Here is a 21316-nt window from a genome sequence, read left to right as displayed (position 1 = left end):
TCTAGCATGGCTCGAGATAGCATACTAAAAATAGCAGTGTGGACGTTCTGGCTTGGTCTGGAGCTTGGGTTCTGATGCCTATAGGGTGGGGTAGGTTTGAGCCCGAGCTTCTGCCCCAAGCCGGAATGTCCACATTGCTATTTTTAGTGCACTAGCTTGAGTCTTGCTAGCATGAGTCTGTCTACCCGGGCTGGGACACTCGCTCCCAGATACAGTGTAGACGTACCCTTTAAGACCGTGTCCTCACATAGCAGGAAAAACATATTTGCTAAACCGGTTTTAAATCTTTTGTCAGGGATGGCAGCTTTACAAACTAATAGTTTCTGTAGCAGAGAATTTGCCCCATCTTTGCAACTGTTTTCTAGACTAGGCCCCTTGAACCAAAGTACAGAGCTTATAAACATCACCTGCTTCACTTGCAGTGTTTCTAAAGATGCACGTAATCTCTCGTGAAAGTTACAAAGGTACTTTTATGGCTTTCATCCCTGTGGTGTAATAGCTGTATTAGAATGCTTCACAAACACTAATTAATTTATCCTAGCAACACACTTACGAAATAGGGAAGTATTATAATCTGTATTGTACAGATGGGGAACTGAAGCACAGAGCGATTAAGTCACTGATTTTTAGAGGCCCTGAGCTCCTGCAGCTCCCATTGACTTCAGCGCATGAGACAGTCACCCGAATGACTTGCTCAAGGTTGCATAAGAAGTCTGTGGCAGAGCCAGGAATTGAGTACAGATCTGTCTGACCTTGCATTCAGTGCCTTGACCACACAAGACTATTTACCCCAATATCAGAGGTGATTTTGCAACTCTTCTAGAGGTTCAGTTTATGACAACAATTTTAAAAGTAATTTATCTAGCATGTTTTAGCTCATGCTGAGTAGTTCTGAATGCAAGAGATTTGTAGTTGCTAACTGTTGTTGAAGTATCTGTACATTTATTCTTCACTCATCAGTTTTGTATCTGAGCACCTATGGTATGTGATGGAATGAAAATCTTAGAATGATCCAAATGTGACCCATTTTCAAAAAGTACTTCTCTCATAAATGGCTTGGTCAGTCCACTACCAACTTTGCAGGGAAGAAAAACATTGACTCTACCAGAAAACATTTGTAAAATGACAGATGGAATGGGGGCTTTTTTGTGGAAATCAAGAGAGAACTCAGAGTCAAAATCTGATTTATAATAGAAAATAACCTACCACCTTATCTACCTTGAGCCTAGTTTTCTACTTTGCTACTCCTGTAATTCCAGTGTAACCCTATTGATTTCAAAAGTGTTACTCTGATATCATATTGGAATAATGGCCTGGGGATTTGGTCCCCAAAGCTCCATCATAAGCCATATAACTTCAATAAGTACTAAAAGCTATTAGACATATTGCAAAGAAATGATGTAGATATTCCACTCTTTCTGTCTTCTAATGCTGTGCAATAAAACACATTGGCAGGTGCCATTAATGACATGGCTACAAACCCCGGCTATTACACTGAACTGGTGGAAAAGTCCCTAGGAACATGCACTTTGGCTACTGATGAAATTGAACGAGATTTGCGTCGCTCCCTACCTGAGCATCCAGCCTTTCAGAGCGACACTGGTATTTCCGCACTCAGGAGAGTTCTTACAGCCTATGCGTACAGGAATCCCAAGATTGGATACTGTCAGGTAGAATACTCTTGAGATCATGTGTATGGGTCTTCTAAACATCAGTAACACTAGTATTTGGTACCAGTATTGTGATGCCACACCTCATAAACTCGTCACATAAATCCCTGGGGTTTCTTGCTTCAGTGGTTTACTTGTGGTATAAATTTCAAAACATTATACAACATTGACTTTTATATAGGGTTTGTCACCAAGTTCTGCCCGTGCCTGTGACATTATTTTATCTGCTGTAAATCTTGGATTTATGCTAGGTTGACATTATAAATCTACCTTATATAGCTTAAATGTTATACCAGGCATTTTAACTGTGTTGCAGCATAGGTCTGGTACAGGATATAGTTGCAGCTTACCCCAACTGAGCTGTAAAATGATGCAATGTAAACTGCTTTAAAATTTATATATATAATTATAACATGCAGCAAACCTGAAATGCACTGCATGCTCTTACTGTCTTTCCTTGCCAACACCTCTTGCCTTGATTGAATGTTGTAGGCAATGAATATTTTGACATCCGTGCTGCTACTTTACGCTAAAGAAGAAGAAGCTTTCTGGCTATTGGTTGCTGTGTGTGAAAGAATGTTACCTGATTATTTCAATCGTCGAATCATTGGTAATATGTTTCTGTCTTCTATCAGTTTTTTTAAAAATAAACGTAACAATCACATCTTGAAACGGAAGTGAAGAACTAGCTAAAGTTTGGATGGGGGGAAAGATGCTGGATTTAGTTCACTGCTGTAGTTTAGAAAGAAGAGTTGAAAATAAACAGGAATATTCCTGTTTGTGCATGAATTAATGTAGCTTTTTATTCCTGAGCTATTGCTGTAGAGAAACTATTCAGGAAATATTATAACTTGTACCATATTACCGTTTTCCTGGATTTGTATACTTGTCCCTGATTCTGCTGGCCAATGTTTCGGGGGTGTGTTTTTAAGGTTTTCTCTCCCCTGTTGCAAAAAAGGGACATTGACTACATAGGAGGAGCAACGGAGCTGACTATGTACTATCAAAAGCAATAACATACTACTTGGTGTGCAGTTATGCTAGATACCCACACATTGTCTTGATGGCTCCTAACATACTCGGGTCATGCAGATGTTTGGTATAGCCGCACACCCAGACCTGCTCATGTTATTCCTTATGTCATACCATGGCAGCAGCTTGACCTGTTTTATAACGAAGATATGGTTGTGTGTGAGCCTGATTCCTGGAAATGTCTGCTGCTTTATTTCCTATATTAAGATTTGGGTGGCTGTTTCATTGTCCTCCTGCAGGGGCCTTGGTGGATCAGGCAGTGTTTGAGGAACTCATCAGGGATCACCTGTCTCAGCTGACGGACCACATGACAGACATGACGTTCTTCTCGTCCGTCTCTCTCTCCTGGTTTCTTACCCTCTTTATCAGCGTGCTGCCCATTGAAAGTGCAGTCAGTGTGGTAGACTGTTTCTTCTACGATGGGATAAAGGCAATCTTGCAGCTGGGTCTGGCGGTACTGGACTACAACATGGACAAGCTGCTGACCTGTAAGGATGATGCAGAGGCAGTGACTGTTCTAAACAGGTATCAGTGTATTCATCATTTCTAAATGCAACTTGGAAAGATATGTACTTACAGGTAGATTTGCCTCTTAGAAATGGCTGAGAAATCATTAGGCTGGGAATTTCAAAGGAGCCAAGGGAGTTAAGTCTTCAGCTCACACTGAAATCCACTGGGATTTGTGTGCTCAACTCCATTAGGCTCCTCTGAAAATCTCAGCCTTAGTTGTTACCTCTTCTTCTAAAACCATAAGAACTTTGTACTGTTTAAAATGGATACAAAACCTACACTTGAGCATTTATAACCCCCTACTGACCTGCCTTTCCACAACAACCAGGCAACCCAGAGAATACTAAAATGTCTCAGATAATTCAGACATCAGGTTAGTAACAATGTGACCCTTTAATTGTGTTCTTATAGCAATGCCTACTGGCTCCTCCATAGTTAAGAGTTAATATTTCAAACGGGGCAAAAAATTTTACCTGGAAAACAATCAAGGCAAGATAATTGCCCTTCTCATATTGCTCTGTATTGTATTTTTGTCACTAAATATGCATGTTTAAATGCATTCTTAACTGACACACTGTAGGCAGGAGCACCTTCCTAAATTCAGATATCCTAGCTGACATCCTTCTCTGTCAGTATGCCTCAGAGTAGTAAAATGGTGCACACACTGTACCATATGAACACTGAGACTTATGTTTAAATGGTGTTAGAAGCCATTGAATGTTTTAGCAAGGAGAATGTAATTATTGTTATAACAAACCATATAGACTAACAGTCACTTCAGAACCTAGCTATACTCATTTAAATTCTTAACACCTAAACTAAACTAGTAACCGAAGCATAGTTTTACAGCTTATGTTTATTGAAGCTTATGTATAAAGAACGGTTGGAGTTTGATTTTTAACTCATAAGATCAATGTGAAATCCCTTCTTCCTCAATACCCATACACAGTTCAACTGGAACCAAACTCTGCTGTTATGCTGACTTAACAGTCATTTTAAAGATAAACAACAAAAATTGTAAACTTGTTTTGAACTGCTTCTTCTAAAATTTTGCCTAGCTGTAACACGTTTTTTTTTTTTTTTTTCACAATTTATCCAGCCTGCAGCAGTTCAATACATTTTAAAGGGGCTCACGGTAATTTGCTTCTCAGCAGCAAATAGGAAATGCTTGCTCTGTGGAGTTGTTTCTCTGTAGATTATGGTTACCCTTGTCCATGAGTGTTTATTGAGGATATGTGTAAATTATGAATGCGTGCAAATCAGGACCCAATTTAGCAGAGGCCTGTGGGTCAAACAAGACTGACTAGGGTCCCAATTCAATCTTAGTCTTCCTTTCCCACATAAATAACCCAGTCTTTGCTTGCCCCCAGACAGATGTTCTCTTTCTAGTGCTTCCTCTCCATCCACTCTTTTCTTCCCCAGCTTATTAGACTCAGAGATGTTGTCGATTTCACTTTGCTTTGACAGTTGGATCTCACTAACATTATTATGTCTGTGTCACTTTTGTGCAGATTTTTCGACAGCGTCACTAACAAGGACAGTCCGTTGCCTCAAGCTGTGCAGCAGGCTTCAAACCTGAACGATACAAAGAGTTACCATCCAAAAGTGGACATAACCGACCTGATCAGAGAGTCAAACGAAGTGTGCATTCTTTTTGTGTATTCTGTTTTGTCATGTATTTGCCTTTTCTTGTTTGCCCTTTTTAAAAATTGTTTTGCATCAGCTGAAGTAGTTACAGAATCATAGAAGCTGGAGAAACAGCAGACCACTCAGATCACTAGCCCATCCCCTCTGAGTGCTGGACTGTCCCCTGAGCTTTGTCCAATCTCATTTCCTAGGCTATGGTACTTCTTTTTTATTGTACCTGAAATGTACTGGGCTGGCAGTCCTGGAGAGTGGAGTCCTCTAGGCACATGGCAGGCAAAGCCGTAAGTTGGGCTAGCATCCCCCAAGTTAACCCATTATTAGTGTCAAATGGCAAATTGGCAGAGGCAGAAACTTCAGTCACAAATGCAAGACTCTGACCTCTGCAGATTGCAAGAGGTGGTGGAAATTGACATTCTGATCTCAGCTGCCAATTTAAGGAGTTAACTATGCTCCATATTTTGGAACAGCAGTGAAATAGACATTGGTGGGGAGGAAATACCCAAATCAGAATTGACCGTGATCTGCTATTTAGGTTTTTACCACTTCCTCTTCCCCCTCCCTGTATGAGGTTGGGTTTCTTCAACTTCTGCTGGTCTGTGGCTCTCTGGATTGGTAAGGAAATTGACTTCGCTTCTGTTTTCTCTTCTTGTTAGCACAGATTTTGTATGAGGGATTTCCTTCCTTGGGATGATTTGGAACTAGGCTGTAATCTCTGCTTTGAAGCACTTTTTGGTTTCAATTTCTGCTGAGCCCATCTAGGATGAAAGGCTATACAAGAGAAAAGAGTAATCCACATTCTCTTTCCCTGTTTCTTTCCATGGATATGAGACACCCTTTCCGACTCCAGTTCTGGTTATTGTGCCAGTGAAAGGCCTAGAGCAGTGGCTCTCAAACTTTTTTACTGGTGACCCCTTTCACATAGCAAGCCTCTGAGTGTGATCCCCCCTTATAAATTAAAAAAACTTTTTTATATATTTAACACCATTATAAATGCTGGAGGCAAAGCGGAGTTTGGGGTGGAGGTTGACAGCTTGCGATCCCCCATGTAATCACCTCGTGACCCCCTGAGGGGTCCCGACCCCCAGTTTGAGAACCCCTGGCCTAGAGCATATTATTTTTAATGAGGGCATTGGAGAACAAGGTGGAGTGTTTTGTGCTGAAGAGCAACTTCTGAAGAAATGCACTAGCTTGGCCGTGAAGCTAGCTGCTCGTGGTATAATTTGTGGAGAAGACTAGAATACAATTCAGAGTCTTTTGATTCCTGTTAGGAAGAGAGGCATGGGTTTGTGGTCTGAGCACAGAACTAGGAGCTGGGATTCTACTTCTAATTCTGACTCTTGACCTAATCGCATAATGTATCTGTGCTTCAGTTTTCCCTCCCTCAGAAATGGAGATATCGGTCTAGTTTCTACTTTCTCAAGTGAGCAGAGGTAACATTTATTAATGTTTGTAAAGCATTTCGAGATCCTTGGAAGGGACCACACCAGAGGTGCAAATTGTTACAGGCCTGACTGCCTGACTTGCTCATGGAGTGCAGCGCCATAGAAGTCAGTGGGAATACTCTCTGGGTAAAGGATCACCAGTAGAGCTAGGTGCAGTGCTTTTGACAAAATGAAATTTCATCAAAATATGCTGCTTCATGAAAGTGTTTCAATGAAATTGTTACCAAGAAGGACCAGAGAGAGAGACTGAGACTCACTATAGTCTAGTGGTTAGGGTACTAGCCTGGGATGTAGGAGACTGGGAGACCCAGGTTTCCACTCCCCGCTTTACCTCACTCAGAGCTGAGTTTTGTATTTTGAACTGGAGTTTCCCACATCTTGGTCCAATGTCCTAACCACCAGGCTGTAGAGTGTGAGGGTCTCCCCTCCCACACTCCTGATGAAAGAGCCTATTTCAACACACTATTGTTTCCACAGAAGGTTGTGGTTTTGTTCCAAAGTGGAACGAACATACATTTCGAAACCTTGAAAGTTGCTGCAAAAGGGAATTAGTCATTAGAACTGGCTGCAGGATAACTCTGAGTAAGGGGCTTGAAAATATGCCTCGGTTGTTATTGCCTCTCCTGGGTGTTGTGAAGATGAGCGAGGCTATGTCTGAAGATGAAAAATGCTGTGCGAGAACCATGTTTTGTTTGTGTCCTTTTATGACTCGGACTCCCAGGTTTATTCCTTTTCAGGCTAAATCATAAAGGAGCAATTTTTAGTTTGTACATGGAAGAGCCTGTAGTTCTTAATGTATTGCATCTATTCAGGATTAGATTGTAAATTTACAATCTACCCCAGTGAAGGGCATTGAATAGCAGCCCTGACACAGGAGCAGACAGGGACCTCGTTGTGGCTGAGTTGAAATTCCCTCCCTGATTCCCCCTTTGCTCCAGAAAGGAAGTTATCTACTACTGGTCTTCCTTCATCAGTTCAACCGTGCTGGCCAGCATGTGGAGGACTCTGCTCATTACCCATCCCTGCCTCCTCACTTATGTGGGAGGGGGAGTCATCAGAGATGACTTCTTCCTCCCCTTCCCCACACACACAAGGACCCACCCCTTGCAGGGTGGGTAAGGGGGCACCTTAATCCCCTGTGCTGGTGTGTACAGAAAAGGACAGTCCTGCCCTCCGTCTCTTAGAGTATGTCTACACAGCAAAGCAAAACCTGCAGCTGGCCTGTGCCAGTGTTGTTTCACTGCTGTGCAGACTTCTGGGCCTGGGCTGGAGACCCAAGTGCTGGGATTCTCCCATCTTGCAGGGTCCTAGAGCCCAGGCTCCAGTCCAAGCCTGGAAGTCTACACAGCAGTGAAACAATCCCACAACCCGAGCCTCGCAAGCCCAAGTCAGCTGGCATTGGCCACCCGCGTGTGGCTAGTTGTAGTGTAGATATACCTTTTATTCATCAGTGAGTTTCCAGAGCACAGGCTTGCTTTGTGTCAATACGGCTGGTCCCACTGCTATTTTAGTGGCCGGAAAAGCAAAAATATCCACATATATGAGCAGCTCCATGGCTGGAAGTAGCTGAAATTCAATTTCACAGAGTTTGGGTTTTTTCCCCCCTAGAAATATGGTGATATTCGATACGAGGATGTCGAGAGCATGCGCTGCAGGAACAGGCTGTATGTGATCCAGACCCTAGAAGTTACTACAAAACAGAATGTGGTAAGTGTCCTGAAAGGACAGAAGCTGTGGACCATGTGCAGTAGCATTTGTTGCCTTTCCTCAGATGGACTTCCTCCCTTTTGGAAAATGCAAGCGAATGAATGAGGATGACCTAGAATATTCACAGCTGAGTGAATAACTCCTTGAAGGCTGAAATCCCTCTCTGATGGGTGTCTGTAGTAAATGGGGGTTTGGTCCAAGATGTTTTGAATCTCTGAGCTGCTGCTCTAGTTATTGGTAACACCATAGGCTTCCAAGGACTCTGCACTACATTTCCATGACTCTCTGCACTGATCAGAACGGGCTGATATGTATTTCTGTGTGCTGCTGTTAAATTGTTAGTGCACTTCCCTTAGAGACATAAGGTAGTGTAAAAAGCCATTAGTGACGCAATGAAACACTGAACACTAAAGTAATAACCAATTAATAACTTGTACATCCTGTTTTGCAAGGAAGAAATGGAGCAAAGTACTAATAACCAATAAACCACCAATGAAACACCACTGAGGAGATAACTGTATTGCAATATAAAAAGGATCACTTTTTAACATGTGTACTTATATATTTAACTCTTGCACGTGCCCCTGGAAATTTAAACTCCCTACTGTGAGTGAAGGTTGCAGTTGGTTTCCTTTGCTTGCTTGTTTCTTCAGTGGCTGACCCCTAGTAACTAGCATTAAAACCAGACTAATACCTCTTTCTGCAGTAAATGGGCACCGTAAATGCTGCAGTAACCTATTGTGAGCACTGAGACCATAACTGTTGTATTTCTTGGATACGGTTAACATATTGTGAATGCGGTTGCTGGTCTTGCAGCTGCCCTTGACATTAAGGAGTTGTGTCCTTGAATTCCTAACTCTCTGTAATGAAAAATAAACTCTTTGTTTGCATGAACTGAAAGTGCCATTTGTCCCTTATGACTGAAGCCACATATTGCATTAGTATAAATAATCTGGTATATGAGCGTTGGCTTCTGGTTTCTATAGTGTAGGATCAACACCCACATGTAATGTGATTTGAGTTTATTCTCTCCTCTTTGGGTTTAGTATGTGGTCCTTGACTTGTTTCCAGTCGAGATTCTGTACTCTTTCCCTAATTGTAAGCTGCAAAACATCTGTAGGAAAATTCAAACAACCTCTTAAATGTGAGCTAAAATCTTGGAGAGCACTGGAATAAGACTGTAGAGCAAAGAGGGGGAAAGTCACCATTTAATTTTTTTATTTTCATTTCTTTTAGCTGCGTGTTGTGTCCCAGGATGTAAAATTCAGTCCTAGTGACCTGGAAGAGCTTTATGAATTATTCAAGGTAACATGCTGTTTTTCTTTAATGCCCTCATTTGCAAAATGTCTGTATTTAGGGTCAGTTCTAATAAGGAAACGTCACAGTTCCAACCCAATGAAAAGGAAGATTTAATTTATACACTTTACAATGTCATCCTCAAATAACACTGGAAACAAATTCAAAATCTTTTTTCCCCAAGCAGAATTTTCCTTTCTCCTGGTCTAAAGCTTTGCCTTTTCTTTGTAGAAGGAGCATTTTCTGTCCTGTTACTGGAGTGCAAATAGCCCTGTCCTGAGACACCATGACCCCAGTCTGCCATATCTGGACCAGTATCGGATCGACTGCCAGCAGTTCAGGGTCCTCTATCACCTCTTGAGTCCATGGGCACATTGTGCAAACAGGGACTCTCTTGCACTGTGGACATTCAGATTGCTGGACGAAAACTCCGATTGCCTTATAAACTTCAAAGAATTTGCCTGTGCACTTGGTATGAGACTATCGAATACATGCACCTGGCTTACAGAGTATATTTATAACTTCAGATGTGGGGGTTGCTTAGGCTGGTTAACAATAGTTTAAAATGATTAGCGCATGCTCTGGTTGTGCCCTCTATCTATAAAGGGGGCAAAGCAGTTTCTGTTGTTATCCTCTGACTTCACATGCTAGTAATTTTTCTGAAACATTGGGCTGAAAATTTCCATGCTTGGTCTATATTAATGCAACTTTAAGTGTGAAATTCCCGAAAGCTAGGAAGTTCAGCAGTTCAGGTTCTGAAAACAGTGTTAACTTGGCCATATTGCACAACCTGTCTGGCTGATGAAAAATACTTTCCACGCTATGTATCATCACACAGACAGCACATGCAACCCAGCCAAGTTAATGTAATTTTTACTGACTTTTTATTAATTTAGCTGTGAATTAAATGAACCTTAATGTTGCATTAACTTTTTTTTTTTTTGCGCATCTGATATTCTAGAATGCTATTGTGTAGGAGTAAATGTTTAACAAAAACACCAACAAAACATCAGCACTGTGTGATGTGATTTCTTTATATGGCAAGTACATTGTTCTGTGCATTCAGCTCTGCCTACATTTCTGTCTGCCATTTTAACCATTACTGAGAAGGATTCTCTAGCTAAATAAACACAACTCTCTTTGTCTAGGTACTAAGGAGGCGGTTTAAAATGTGTTAACATGTAAAACATCCATCATTTCACAGTATAGACAAACCCAAGTTCAGCTGCATGGGATAGTACTTTTCTTCAGCCTCCTCTCACATGTCCAACTTCAGTCATGCTCAGCTGTTCCTGTGTTCATGCTAGTAGGGTTCCCCCCACAAGCTTTGAACTAATTGAATGGAACGTCTTGCCTTTCTCCTCTAACAGATGTCATGTATAATGGGAGTTTCACTGACAAACTGAAGCTGCTTTTTAAGCTGCATATCCCTCCAGGTAAGTTTTTTAGCAGTGTTGTTTGAGGCATTTTCTCTTGGCTACTACTCTCTTTCCATCACTCTTTTTCATTCTTTAATTTTCCAGGCTTGCATGTTCCTCCTTGTTTCACTAGTACAAAGTGCACAGTGCAGACCCACAGCTGTAGTACCAGGGCCTGCTTTACCTAGTGTGGTGTATTCCACTGGACCAGGAAAGACCCAGTACGTTCCTAGAGCACTTCTGCTTTATTCACAGGGACAACCATACCCATATGTTGTTTGTGCTACCAAAGAGTGCTTGTCACTGAGTTTCTGTTATACTCTAGCTGCTCTTCAGAAGCCTCATGTCGTTATTTTCAGCCACTGATTTTGCTACTAAATTTGCATCTCAGCTCGTATTGACTTGTCAGTATTTTGCCATGAAAGGCTGGACAGAGATGACATGGAAAAATGCAAAATCTGGTTTGATTTCAGAGGTGATGGAAGACTGGAGGACTTGAAACTGTACTTAATCCAAATGATAAAGCCCAGGTGAAGTCTAGGAAGGGAGGTCACTATACATCTAAAGATGCACCTTTTTGTAGAGACATTTGTTCACTAAGGACCTAATCCAAAGCCTACAGAAATCGATGGGAGTCTTTCCATTAACTTCACGGAGTTGCAGACCCAATCCCCAAGGCCTCTGTTCAGCAAAGTACTTAAGCACGTGCTTAATTGTCTTAACTTCAGTGGGGCTAAAGCATGTATTTAAAGTTAAGAACACGCTTAAGTGCTTTCCTAAATGTGGGCCTTAATGTGGAAAATGTTCTGAGGAAAGGCGGGATGTTTTGGGAGCTTAACCACCAGTCTGGGAGTCAAGTAATCGGGTTTCTTTCACCAGCTCTGCCAGATCTTGGGCAATTCCCTTAACCTCACGGGGATTGTGAGTTTTCCTCACTTATGTTTCTAAAGCACTTTAAAATCCTCAGCCAAAACGTACTAAGCCCTGAACCTGCAAATGGGTCTGCACAGGCAGGCCCCACTGAAATTTGCCGATCTCTAGAGGAGTGGATCCTGCACCTGTATGGAGCCCTGCTGACTCTGGTGAGGATCCACCTGCACTGATTCTGTTGCAGTATCAGGGCCTAAATCAGTGCGGTTTATTATTAATAAAAAATGTTTTGTTTCCCAGTTCTTTCAGAAACCTTTATTAATGGCTGGTTGCTGAGCATTTTGGTTCCATTAGTTTTGAGTACAACTTTGTCCAGCAGTAGGGTTTGTACTGAGGAATTTCATCTCCAAGCACTTGGAGAGTGTGCTAAATGTTCTATATTCTTTTCTCTTTACTGTTATTTCCTTATTTTTCCCTCCCCCACCCCCTCCTTTAGTTCATGTAGTACTGAGAGACCATAAGAAAGTTTCTTGGCTGTCACTATGTTGCCCTTTCCAGTATGTTGATGGCCCAGGTACCACTATGTCCGCTTTCGATTGATTGCACTAATTTTTCCTGCAGCTTTTACTGAAGTGGAATCTCTAAGCCCTTCCAAAGGTGATGATCTTTCAAAAGAAGAGCTGATTCATTTCAGTCAACTCCATGGTAAGCCCCAGCATGCTTGGTTTTATTACAGAGAATTAGTGATATTCTATTAGCTCTACTGCAGTAGAGCTCAGCTGCCCTAATCAGGACTGGGGCCTATTGTGAGAGGTGCTGTATTAATTCCTATGAAGAGACAATTCATGCCCCCAAAGAATGCTTATGTAAAATGTACCCCCGATGACACGAATCCTTTACAAAAGCCCCACCCTCGAAGATCATCTATATCCCACAAGGCAGTGCAGAAGTTCTCCACAAATATCCATCTACTCTCTTCTCAGAGTTGTTTTTTCTGTATCACTGTGTGTTGCCTCAGGTTGAAAAGCTGGTTAATGGCTAGATTCTGTGGAATACCACAATAAGCAGTGCTTAGTTATTATTTCATGTGTTTGTTTATTTGTATTATGGTAGCATCTAGGAGCCCCAGTCATGGGATATGGAGGTGGGTGCTGTACAAACACACAGAACAAAAAGACCCAAGGAGCTTACAGTCTTAAGACAGGAGACAGCGGGTAGATACAGACAGATGGGAAAACACAAGGAACAATGAGAAAATACTGGTCAGCGTGATAGGCAGTGGTCTCAGCACACCAGAAGCCTAATCGTCGTTAGGTTTTCTTTTTGTTTAACTGCTGACTGTATGCTTATCACTATGCTCAGAAACAAAGGAAGACTCACTGCCCCAGGGAGTTTAACATTTAAATCCATAATCTTCTTGAGGTTTCACTTCTCCATTTCTGAAGTCCCATGCAAAAAGAGGCGAGTCCAAATTGCTGGGGATCTATACAGAACATTTCCTTTAGGAAACTCCATCATTTCTCTTCCTTGGAGTTGACTTCCCTTTTCTCCTTCATAAGCGGTGTGTGAGAGGTTTAGATCCACAGCAGCAGTACAATATCTGCAGTAAACATTCCACCAGCCTCCATCAGTCTTGAACACCTGGGGGCAGAGAGGTAATGGGGAGAATCTGAGACTATGCAGCTGACTCTGGCTCCTTCTGTCTCTAGCTAGCTCTGCAGTATGATTGGCAACTCTTGCTCTTCGGTGCATCCATATAGCTTCTTCTCTGTCACAACTGAGTTCAATATACAAGCAAGCAAGTGTCTTAAATATCCTTGTTGAAGAAGGGAATTTTGATAAAGGGAAACACACAATATAAACTCAATCTGTGAAAGAAACACCAAATACTTTTTTTTCCCTCTTCAATTATAGTTTCCTCTCCTGTGGATAGTCAGGAAGCTGATGCTTTGAAGAGAAGCCCAGAAAAAGGTAAAGAATCTCGATCAGTGAAGTCAGACACTCGGTGGCCCAGTGTTGCTTTTGGGAGAGAGAAACCGGGCACATGTGTGGAGAGGAAATGGAGCATCTCGGCAGCATGGCTGCTCCTGCATGATAGTATTAATGTCTAATCTCTTTGTATTGTTGGGCTTACTCAGGGCAGGTCACAGGTAGGGGTTATATTCATCTCTATGCCCACTCCATCCTTGGTCTGATTAAGACTGTTGAGTAGGAACTTGACTGAGGGTACCAGCTCATTTCACATAACTCACTAACATTCACCTTTTGACTTTTTGTCATTTCTGTCTGATCTGGTGTAGATTTGAACTGATAACCTGGAGGAAAAACTTCTGTGTCTATTACCAGCTGAGACATCATATGATTCCCCTTCCCCTTCCCATGATTTAATTCATGTTTTAGAAAAACCAAGAACATTTTTTACTGAATTGATACAGATTGTGTGGTCAAGTAATTTCAGACTAGACATAGTTTAAGTTCATGGGGAAACATATCATCTTGACACTTTGCAAAAATACTGTCCATCTTATGGGGCCAAAACTGGTACTTCTAACCTGAACTCCATAAAGGCTTTGGAGAGAAGTTGGATTTGAATTCTCAGATCAAAATCTGCCCTTGCAATTGGATCCCAAGCTTGGCTGCCAAATAGTCAAAATCTCACAAGGAAAATTGATGTCAGGATATCTGTACCATTTTAAGATTGTGGAAATTCACAAGATTTCCATTGTTTTGTGCCAAAATCTTGTGAGAATATCTCACTGACACTGTCAGATCTGAACGTGAACCCTAGTCCCGACTCTGCTTCTCACCTGAACCTTGGCCTAAATCTCAGCCTGTGTGTTTTCATAGTTTTGTATAGGAAACCTTGTGCACTGGTTATATTTCTTTCCTTTAATATATGATGATCATGTCCAAAAGAAAATATAAGCCAAATGTTCCAGGACACATGTGACTTCTTAGCAGAAGATGTTCCCACCTGGAATATGTCAGAGATCTGTTAGTTCTGAAATATTCTTTTCTCTCAAGCAGGTAAAGAGAAGATTGATATTCAGGCCTATCTGAAGCAATGGCAAGATGAACTTCTTAAAAAAGAAGAAAATATTAAGGATTTGCCTAGAATGAACCAGGTAAAACTGTCTGTCTGACTCCTGTGTCAGTCTAGTTTTTCACTTTATCTCTCCTTGAGATCAGCATAATAGCTAAAATGCAGTGTGTTCATAGGGTCACTTCACTTTGAGTCCCATACTTTAACCACTAGACTCTCTTTCTAAACTGTTATAATCCTGGCTGAATGTTTTCATTGCCTCTAGTATTCATTAAGGGCACTATGTCTAAGTGACTTAGGCCTGGTCGACATGTGGTGTCTGTACCAGCATAACTGTGTCAATTAGGTGTATGATTTTTTTGCCAATAGTTATTCCAGTACAGCCCCTAGCATGAATGCATACCTCATTCTGAACCACTATAGTTAAACGGTACAAATTTTGTATAAGGAGAAGCCCTCAGGAGCACAAGTTGCTTGAAGGGCACTTCTGAAAATTCCACCATAAGGGTCCATTACAGGTAGGGAGCTGTTCATTCGGGTCTCCTGTAAAACCACTGCCCCAGAAAAAGCAATGTACTAAGCACCAATCATAGTAAATCATCGCTATTGATTCTTAGAACAGCTGCAGTCCATAATCAAGACTTTAACCATGAGAGAAGTTCTTGTTTATAACCACATGGTAAATGCTATACGACAGGGTTCATCTGTTGTTCCTGATACAGAACTCTAAATATTGCAGTAGCAAACACACCAGAAGTGGGGGAACCTCCATAAAGTTTCTCTTCAGTTAAGGACAATCCTGTGAGCTGAGTTGTGCACATGCATTTCCCAAAGGTTTATACGAGTATTTCTCACTTGTCTGAGAGTTTCATACAGACTGTTTTTCTTGTTCAGGTTACTTTTGCAGTTAGCATAAGATGAGCAGGCCATGCGGGGTTATACTTAATGGCGGGAGGGGGCACAGGGCAACAGAAGCCCTGTGTTTAATCCTTGTCTGAGACGAAAGACCAATCTTGCCATCTTCATTCCATTTCCCCGATAGTTCATGTTGTTTGACTAAGTGTTTGCAAGAGTTCTCTGAACATGACCTTAGTTCCTATTTATAACACTCAGCCTGGTTCTTATGTATTAAGGCATCGATGGAGGGGGGGGGGGGGGGGAAGATCAGTCTTTTTCTGACTAAGACCCTTTGTTTGATTCTGGAAGAGTGTCTGGGCAGTCACTTACCCGTTAGGAACCATTTATAGGAATGACTTTAGCGCCATTACAAAACAGCTGCATGGATCTCTTTGATGGATGTAATAATGGTCCATTCTCCCTTCTGGGTAAGGTTAGGCATATTTCAAAGGGGGAAATGGTCATTGTGCTTCTATAGGATGCTTTTCCATGAGAAATTATGGTGGGAATAAAGAATACTAGCTAGAAAGAAAAGCCTGTTGCTAGGGCTTTGAGTTGATGTTCTCTGAATAGTCTCCTCCTTAACTCTCCCTAGTTCCAGTTCATCCAGTTCTCAAAGACTTTATACAACCTGTTCCACGGGGACCCTGAAGAGGAGTTGTTATATTGGGCTATAGCGACTGTCACCAGCCTCTTGCTGAAGATGGAAGAAGTTGGGAGAAGACTACAAAGCCCCACTTCACCAGCCAAAAGCCCAGCTTCTGCAGCAGAATCCAGCACGGACAGCCAAAACGCTCCGAAGAAAGACAGTGCACCCCAACAGACTGAGCGCAGGAATGTACAAAGCCCTCGCAGAGACGACCATGAATGGTCTTTTGCCTTTGAGCAGATCCTGGCATCCTTGTTAAATGAACCAGCTTTGGTGAGATTTTTTGAGAAACCTCTAGACATAAAAGCCAAGGTAGAAAATGCTAAAACTTCACAATTAAAAGCGAGAACCAGAGTATAGTTGTTGTTTTTCACCTTTGCACCCTATGTAACACAAAGTCCATTGCTATGGAAAGTGAGCATTGTGTATATTGAGAATGAGATTTGAGGATTTAGCTTTAACTACCAGATAACAATATGTTTTGAAGTAATTAAAAACACTTTGAAGCACAATCACATCTTTGTGTTGTTCAGAAATTTCAGTATAGTTCAAAAAGGACAGAAAAGTAAACGGCATTTTTACCATATTATACAAAATATGCAATATTACTAAAAATACTAAATGTGACCCGTAGAGGGCACTATTGCAAAATTTTCTGTATGACTACTATTACTGGTTACATACTTGATTTACTGTTCATTGTTGTGATGAATATGATGATTTTCTGCCATCTTTAGTTATAAGTAGTACTCGACATCTAAGTGTTTTACTTTCAGGCTGGTTTAATTTCTAAGTAACCATTTCTAAATCTGCATGTAAACTCACACCAACCCAGGGCAAAAGCCTCAGTACTAAGGGGAATAGAGTTTTTGGACTGGTAGCCTTGATGGTCACAGGAGCATTGTTGATAAAGAAGGAAGTTTCCATTCTTTTACTTGTTTCTGTACTGTAGTGTTAATCTTTTCTTTATCAGACCCCACTGGCTTCTAGTGAATAGCTGGTGTCAGAGCTGGGCCTGAATCTATGCAAAATTCAGACCAGAATCCTGATTTCCCAAATGGCGCCATTTCTACACTGGATCTGTAAGCCCTGGAATTTTGGGGACCCAGATTTTGCAGCTCGGGTGTGATTTCCATCTGAGTAATTTCCCATCTGACTCCATGGTTTCCTGCATCAACCCAGATGAGTAGGTTACTCCTTCCCGCCAACATTCTGTATCCCTGAGATGCAAGAATGGGGGAGTTAACGGATAGTCTTGTGGCTCCTCTGTTGCACAAGGGTGAGAAAGCTGGGGACGGATCATCAAAAGGTGCAACTTCCAATCAAATGTATTGCAGTGTACTTGCTGGAGTCGCAAGGAAACAGGCAGACAATGCCTACTCCCTTTTTCGGTATAAGGAATTAGGATGTGATGTAAAGCACTTAAATTTTGTCTGTATCCACTTGCAGGCAGGGGAGGGATAGCTCGCTCATCTGGTGCATGTTGGAGAAAAGACATGATTTTGTTTGAGTGCTCTCTCAAAACCCGATAGTAGCCCTCAATAGCCACCTCCTAATCAGTTGAATTAGGACTGCTAAGCCAGGTGACTGACCTGTTGCAGCAGATGCTGCTTTGTTACCTTTGAATCTAAGCTCAAGCGTGTAACTGTTAGTCTTTTGCCATTGGTCTTCCCTTTTGGATTATTACCACTGTGATCGGGTATATCCATCAGGACAAATAGCAGCAACAAAATCCTTCGGAGTCTGAAAGTCAGGTTTTTTAACACGCCAGCAGGGAAAAAAGCAACTTTTTTGAGTCCTCATCAACAAAGGAGCCATCTCCTTATTGTAAAGATCCTTTGAGGGAAGCTCTGCTAATGTTACTGAGAGAAATTGTTGACTCGACTGCTATATAGCGTGCATTAAAGTGGGCTGGAAGAAAGGGGGGTGGGGGAGAAAACCTTGTATTTTTACAAAAATGATAAGCTGCAAATGTTAAGTGGTAAACTGCTTAAAATGCATATTTCTAAGGCATGAATTACAATCTTTCACTGCAAAGCAGCACTGTTTTTATAAGGTGTGTGTTGTTTGTAAAGAATTAGGATAGGAGGTGGTACCAATAGTAGGTGCTTTTTCTATGTTGCTTACACGGAGTAGAAACAAAACTAAGATTTCTGAACTTGGCTGTATATTGCAAAACAATGCTGAAATTCTGTCACTGTGAGAGGGAGGAAAGTTACCAGGCCTCCTTGGCAACAGTTTTGTTCCTGGTCAGAATCAATGAATGTGTAAAACCATTTCTTCCTAATCTCAGGAATTAATGTAAATTGATCTCAACTGAAGGAATAATTAAAGAAATTAGATAATAATATATACAGCAAGTGAAATTAGGCAGCTTACTTTAGAATCTTAAACGTAGCTTGAGGTTATATAATTTTGATTTGTATATTATGGATTGAAGTGTGAAAAGCCTATATCGTTTCACATGTATATTTCTAAGGCAGAGATGGATACTACTGCATGGATCTGTATAGCTATGTTTACTAATTGTTTTCATTGCATATTTTCACTGTTTTAAAAACAAAAAGCAGGTAACTTTTGATGTTCTAGGCAAGGGCTTGATTGATCAGGCAAACCTTTACTCACGTGAGTAAACAGTATGCAAGCAACCCCATTGAAGTCAATGCAAGTACTTGTGAAAAAGGCTGAGCAGCATCAAGCCACATGTTTTTAATTTCAGACTTCATTGTGGGTTAACAAGTATGGCGTATTTGCCAAGCAAGAGAAGTTAAAGGCTTATTGAATTTTTGTGGTGGGTGGGGAAACAAGTTCTAAAAAGAGTTAGATGCAGGTTGAATTATATGCAGGAAGAAGGTGTTAAAGAAGTCTGCAAAATGTAGTGGACATGATATTAAATGGCAGTTATGCAAAAATAGGCACTTTTACAAATGTCATGCACTTTCTATTAATATTAGTCAAAAGGACCATACAGAAAGCCAATTACCAATTCTATATCCATTCTGTACCTGCGTCTATAGTATAATTATCACACATATGTTTATACACAGAATGACCAGCATACATGTAAAATCTGTTTAAAACTAAAAGTTAGGGGTACAATCATTCATTTATTTTTTATTATCCTAAGAGATTCTTTTTAGTTTGTTTGTTTGTTATAGATTTTTGAACAAAGAAAATGTAATGTCTATTTTTGTCATTCCTTTATACACCTGTGTTCTGGTCCAGAAAAAAATTGCCTTGACCTTCAGTGCCATGTGAGCTGTAGATAGTCGTGATTGATGGGTCAGCCTTGCAGGGCAAAGCCGCCTCGAGGAAATCATCTTTCTGTAGGTGGCAAGGAGTTGTGCAGTTGCTCTAGTGGGAAGAGCTCATGAAACTCCAGGTGCTTGGAGGCTGCGGACCAGCTTCTGATCCCTCTCTCACCAGTTCTTAGTCCTGATCTGGAACAGCCTTAATATTTAGTACTAAGTATTCAAGTGTAGGATTTGAAGCACGTGGGTGAGTGTTTGCAGGAGGTCAAGGGAGAGGATCTTGCTTCACACTGTGCTGAGTGAGTTTAGAATCTGGCCCTCTGTCTCTTTTGTGTCCCTTTCCTACCCCACTCATTGTGGAGATGGCCTGGCTAACAAAATATATAGAAACTTAGTTAGAGGCAAAACCCTTCTCCTCCCCATTGACTCTCTGCTGTGGGGTTCCCTACTCTAAAGTGACAACGGAATAATAGCTGGGCTAACCACTCTACTTACAAGTGCTCTAGCAGAGTTAGCAGGCAGGCATATCTGCACTTGGGAGCTTTGACCCCTTTAAAATTCCCTGTGGTGATGCAGAGAGTAACCCACACTCCTGGGTTAGGATACTGTGGGAGACTGCACACCCCCTGGTTTCTCTTGAATAAGCTCAATTGCCACATATAGATGAGTATTGGACTGAGCAGAGTTTTTGGCAAAGATCCAGGCAATTGCAGAACCTACTCAACCACTGCCTAGAAGGAACTTCCCGTTGGAACCTTCAGTAACTTTTATAAGGGCCGGCAGCTAGAGAGGTGATTTTTGCCCTAGGGAGGGCCCCGTAATCCCCACACACACAAAACAACCTGGCCAGACATTTTCATGAAAAAAAGTTCCCTGCTTTCTTTTTGGCGGGGGGCGGAGGGAATGTATATTGTATCCAAGATAAAACTGGCATTGATTTTAGGGGAAGTTTATCTGCATCGGGTTTGCTAATATTAATGTTTTTTAATTCATTTTCATTTCTTAAACTGGATTGTATGTGAAAACATCAGCATGACTTTAAAGACGATACAATCACATAGTTACCCCATTACGTCCTGACCTGCTCTCAGTAACTGACAATCTTTTAGCGATCAGTATGATCTGAGTAATCCTCCGTCCCTCATGCACTCTTACTGGGCATATAAAATGTCTTTCTAAAATGAGTGAAGAAAAGCCAAACTACCAATCCAAGGGAATGGCTAACAAAAAGGTAGTGTGCCCCTGAAGCAAGTGAACTAAAAAGGCCCATTAGGGGTTTTTTTTCACCTACCTCAGCAGCACAGTCAGAACTGTGGCAGGATTGACCACAGTTCCAGACACATTGGTGACCTTTTAATAGTTTCAGCTGGGAATGGCAAATTCACTGTGGCGCTCCCACTAAAATCAATGGGTGTTACGTTTACAGATTGAAGGAAGAGCAGGACCCAATATTGCAATTGTTTGAAAAAGACAAGCACTTTAATGTTTTCTAGGAAGTTAGGGGTGAGCTCAGTCATATGGTACTAAAAATCACTTAAGGTTCACTCCATCCAACACAGTAATTGTTCAGTACTGGTAGATTGGCCATAACATACTGATCTTTTTAGTAGTTTGCCAGCATGGCAACTAAAAAATGGATATGTTTATTTACATTAATAAAAGAGCTGCCATCCAGTTGTACCTATACAAAATTCTTATATTTAATTGTAATTGTTATTTGAGTAAAAGAGTTTCTTAACAGAATTATTCCAATTTATTTCCAGAGAAGAAAGATATTTTGTCTTTTTGCTACAGTTATATCACCAAGAATGCAAAACATGTTTATGTGCCGGCACGTTGGCTTTTTATACAATGTACTGTATGCAGTAAAAGTACTGTAAGTAA

At 41.2% G+C, this 21316-nt stretch overlaps 1 protein-coding gene across 2 annotated transcripts in view; it reads left to right on the top strand.

The window, feature by feature from the left end:
- The window catches only part of TBC1D8B (TBC1 domain family member 8B), a 60927-nt gene extending 39611 nt beyond the window's left edge, over positions 1-21316 (top strand). The window contains exons 10-21 of one of the 2 annotated variants that reach the window (XM_026652931.2): positions 1456-1670; positions 2163-2280; positions 2942-3227; positions 4724-4853; positions 7910-8008; positions 9245-9313; positions 9536-9776; positions 10675-10740; positions 12214-12297; positions 13507-13563; positions 14620-14717; positions 16128-21316. In XM_026652931.2, coding sequence (XP_026508716.1) covers positions 1456-1670; positions 2163-2280; positions 2942-3227; positions 4724-4853; positions 7910-8008; positions 9245-9313; positions 9536-9776; positions 10675-10740; positions 12214-12297; positions 13507-13563; positions 14620-14717; positions 16128-16541 — 1877 coding nt within the window. In that variant the 3' untranslated portion in view covers positions 16542-21316. Of the gene's footprint in view, positions 1-1455; positions 1671-2162; positions 2281-2941; positions 3228-4723; positions 4854-7909; positions 8009-9244; positions 9314-9535; positions 9777-10674; positions 10741-12213; positions 12298-13506; positions 13564-14616; positions 14718-16127 lie in introns of both variants that reach the window. The other variant, XM_026652930.2, reaches the window with a different exon arrangement.

The sequence above is a fragment of the Terrapene carolina genome, unplaced genomic scaffold, assembly GCF_002925995.2.
Source record: "Terrapene carolina triunguis isolate 2854851 unplaced genomic scaffold, T_m_triunguis-2.0 Scaffold131, whole genome shotgun sequence".
NCBI classification, from domain to species: domain Eukaryota; kingdom Metazoa; phylum Chordata; order Testudines; family Emydidae; genus Terrapene; species Terrapene triunguis.
The sequence above is the reverse complement of the archived record's forward strand: the minus strand, read 5'-3'. Positions and strand labels throughout refer to the sequence as shown.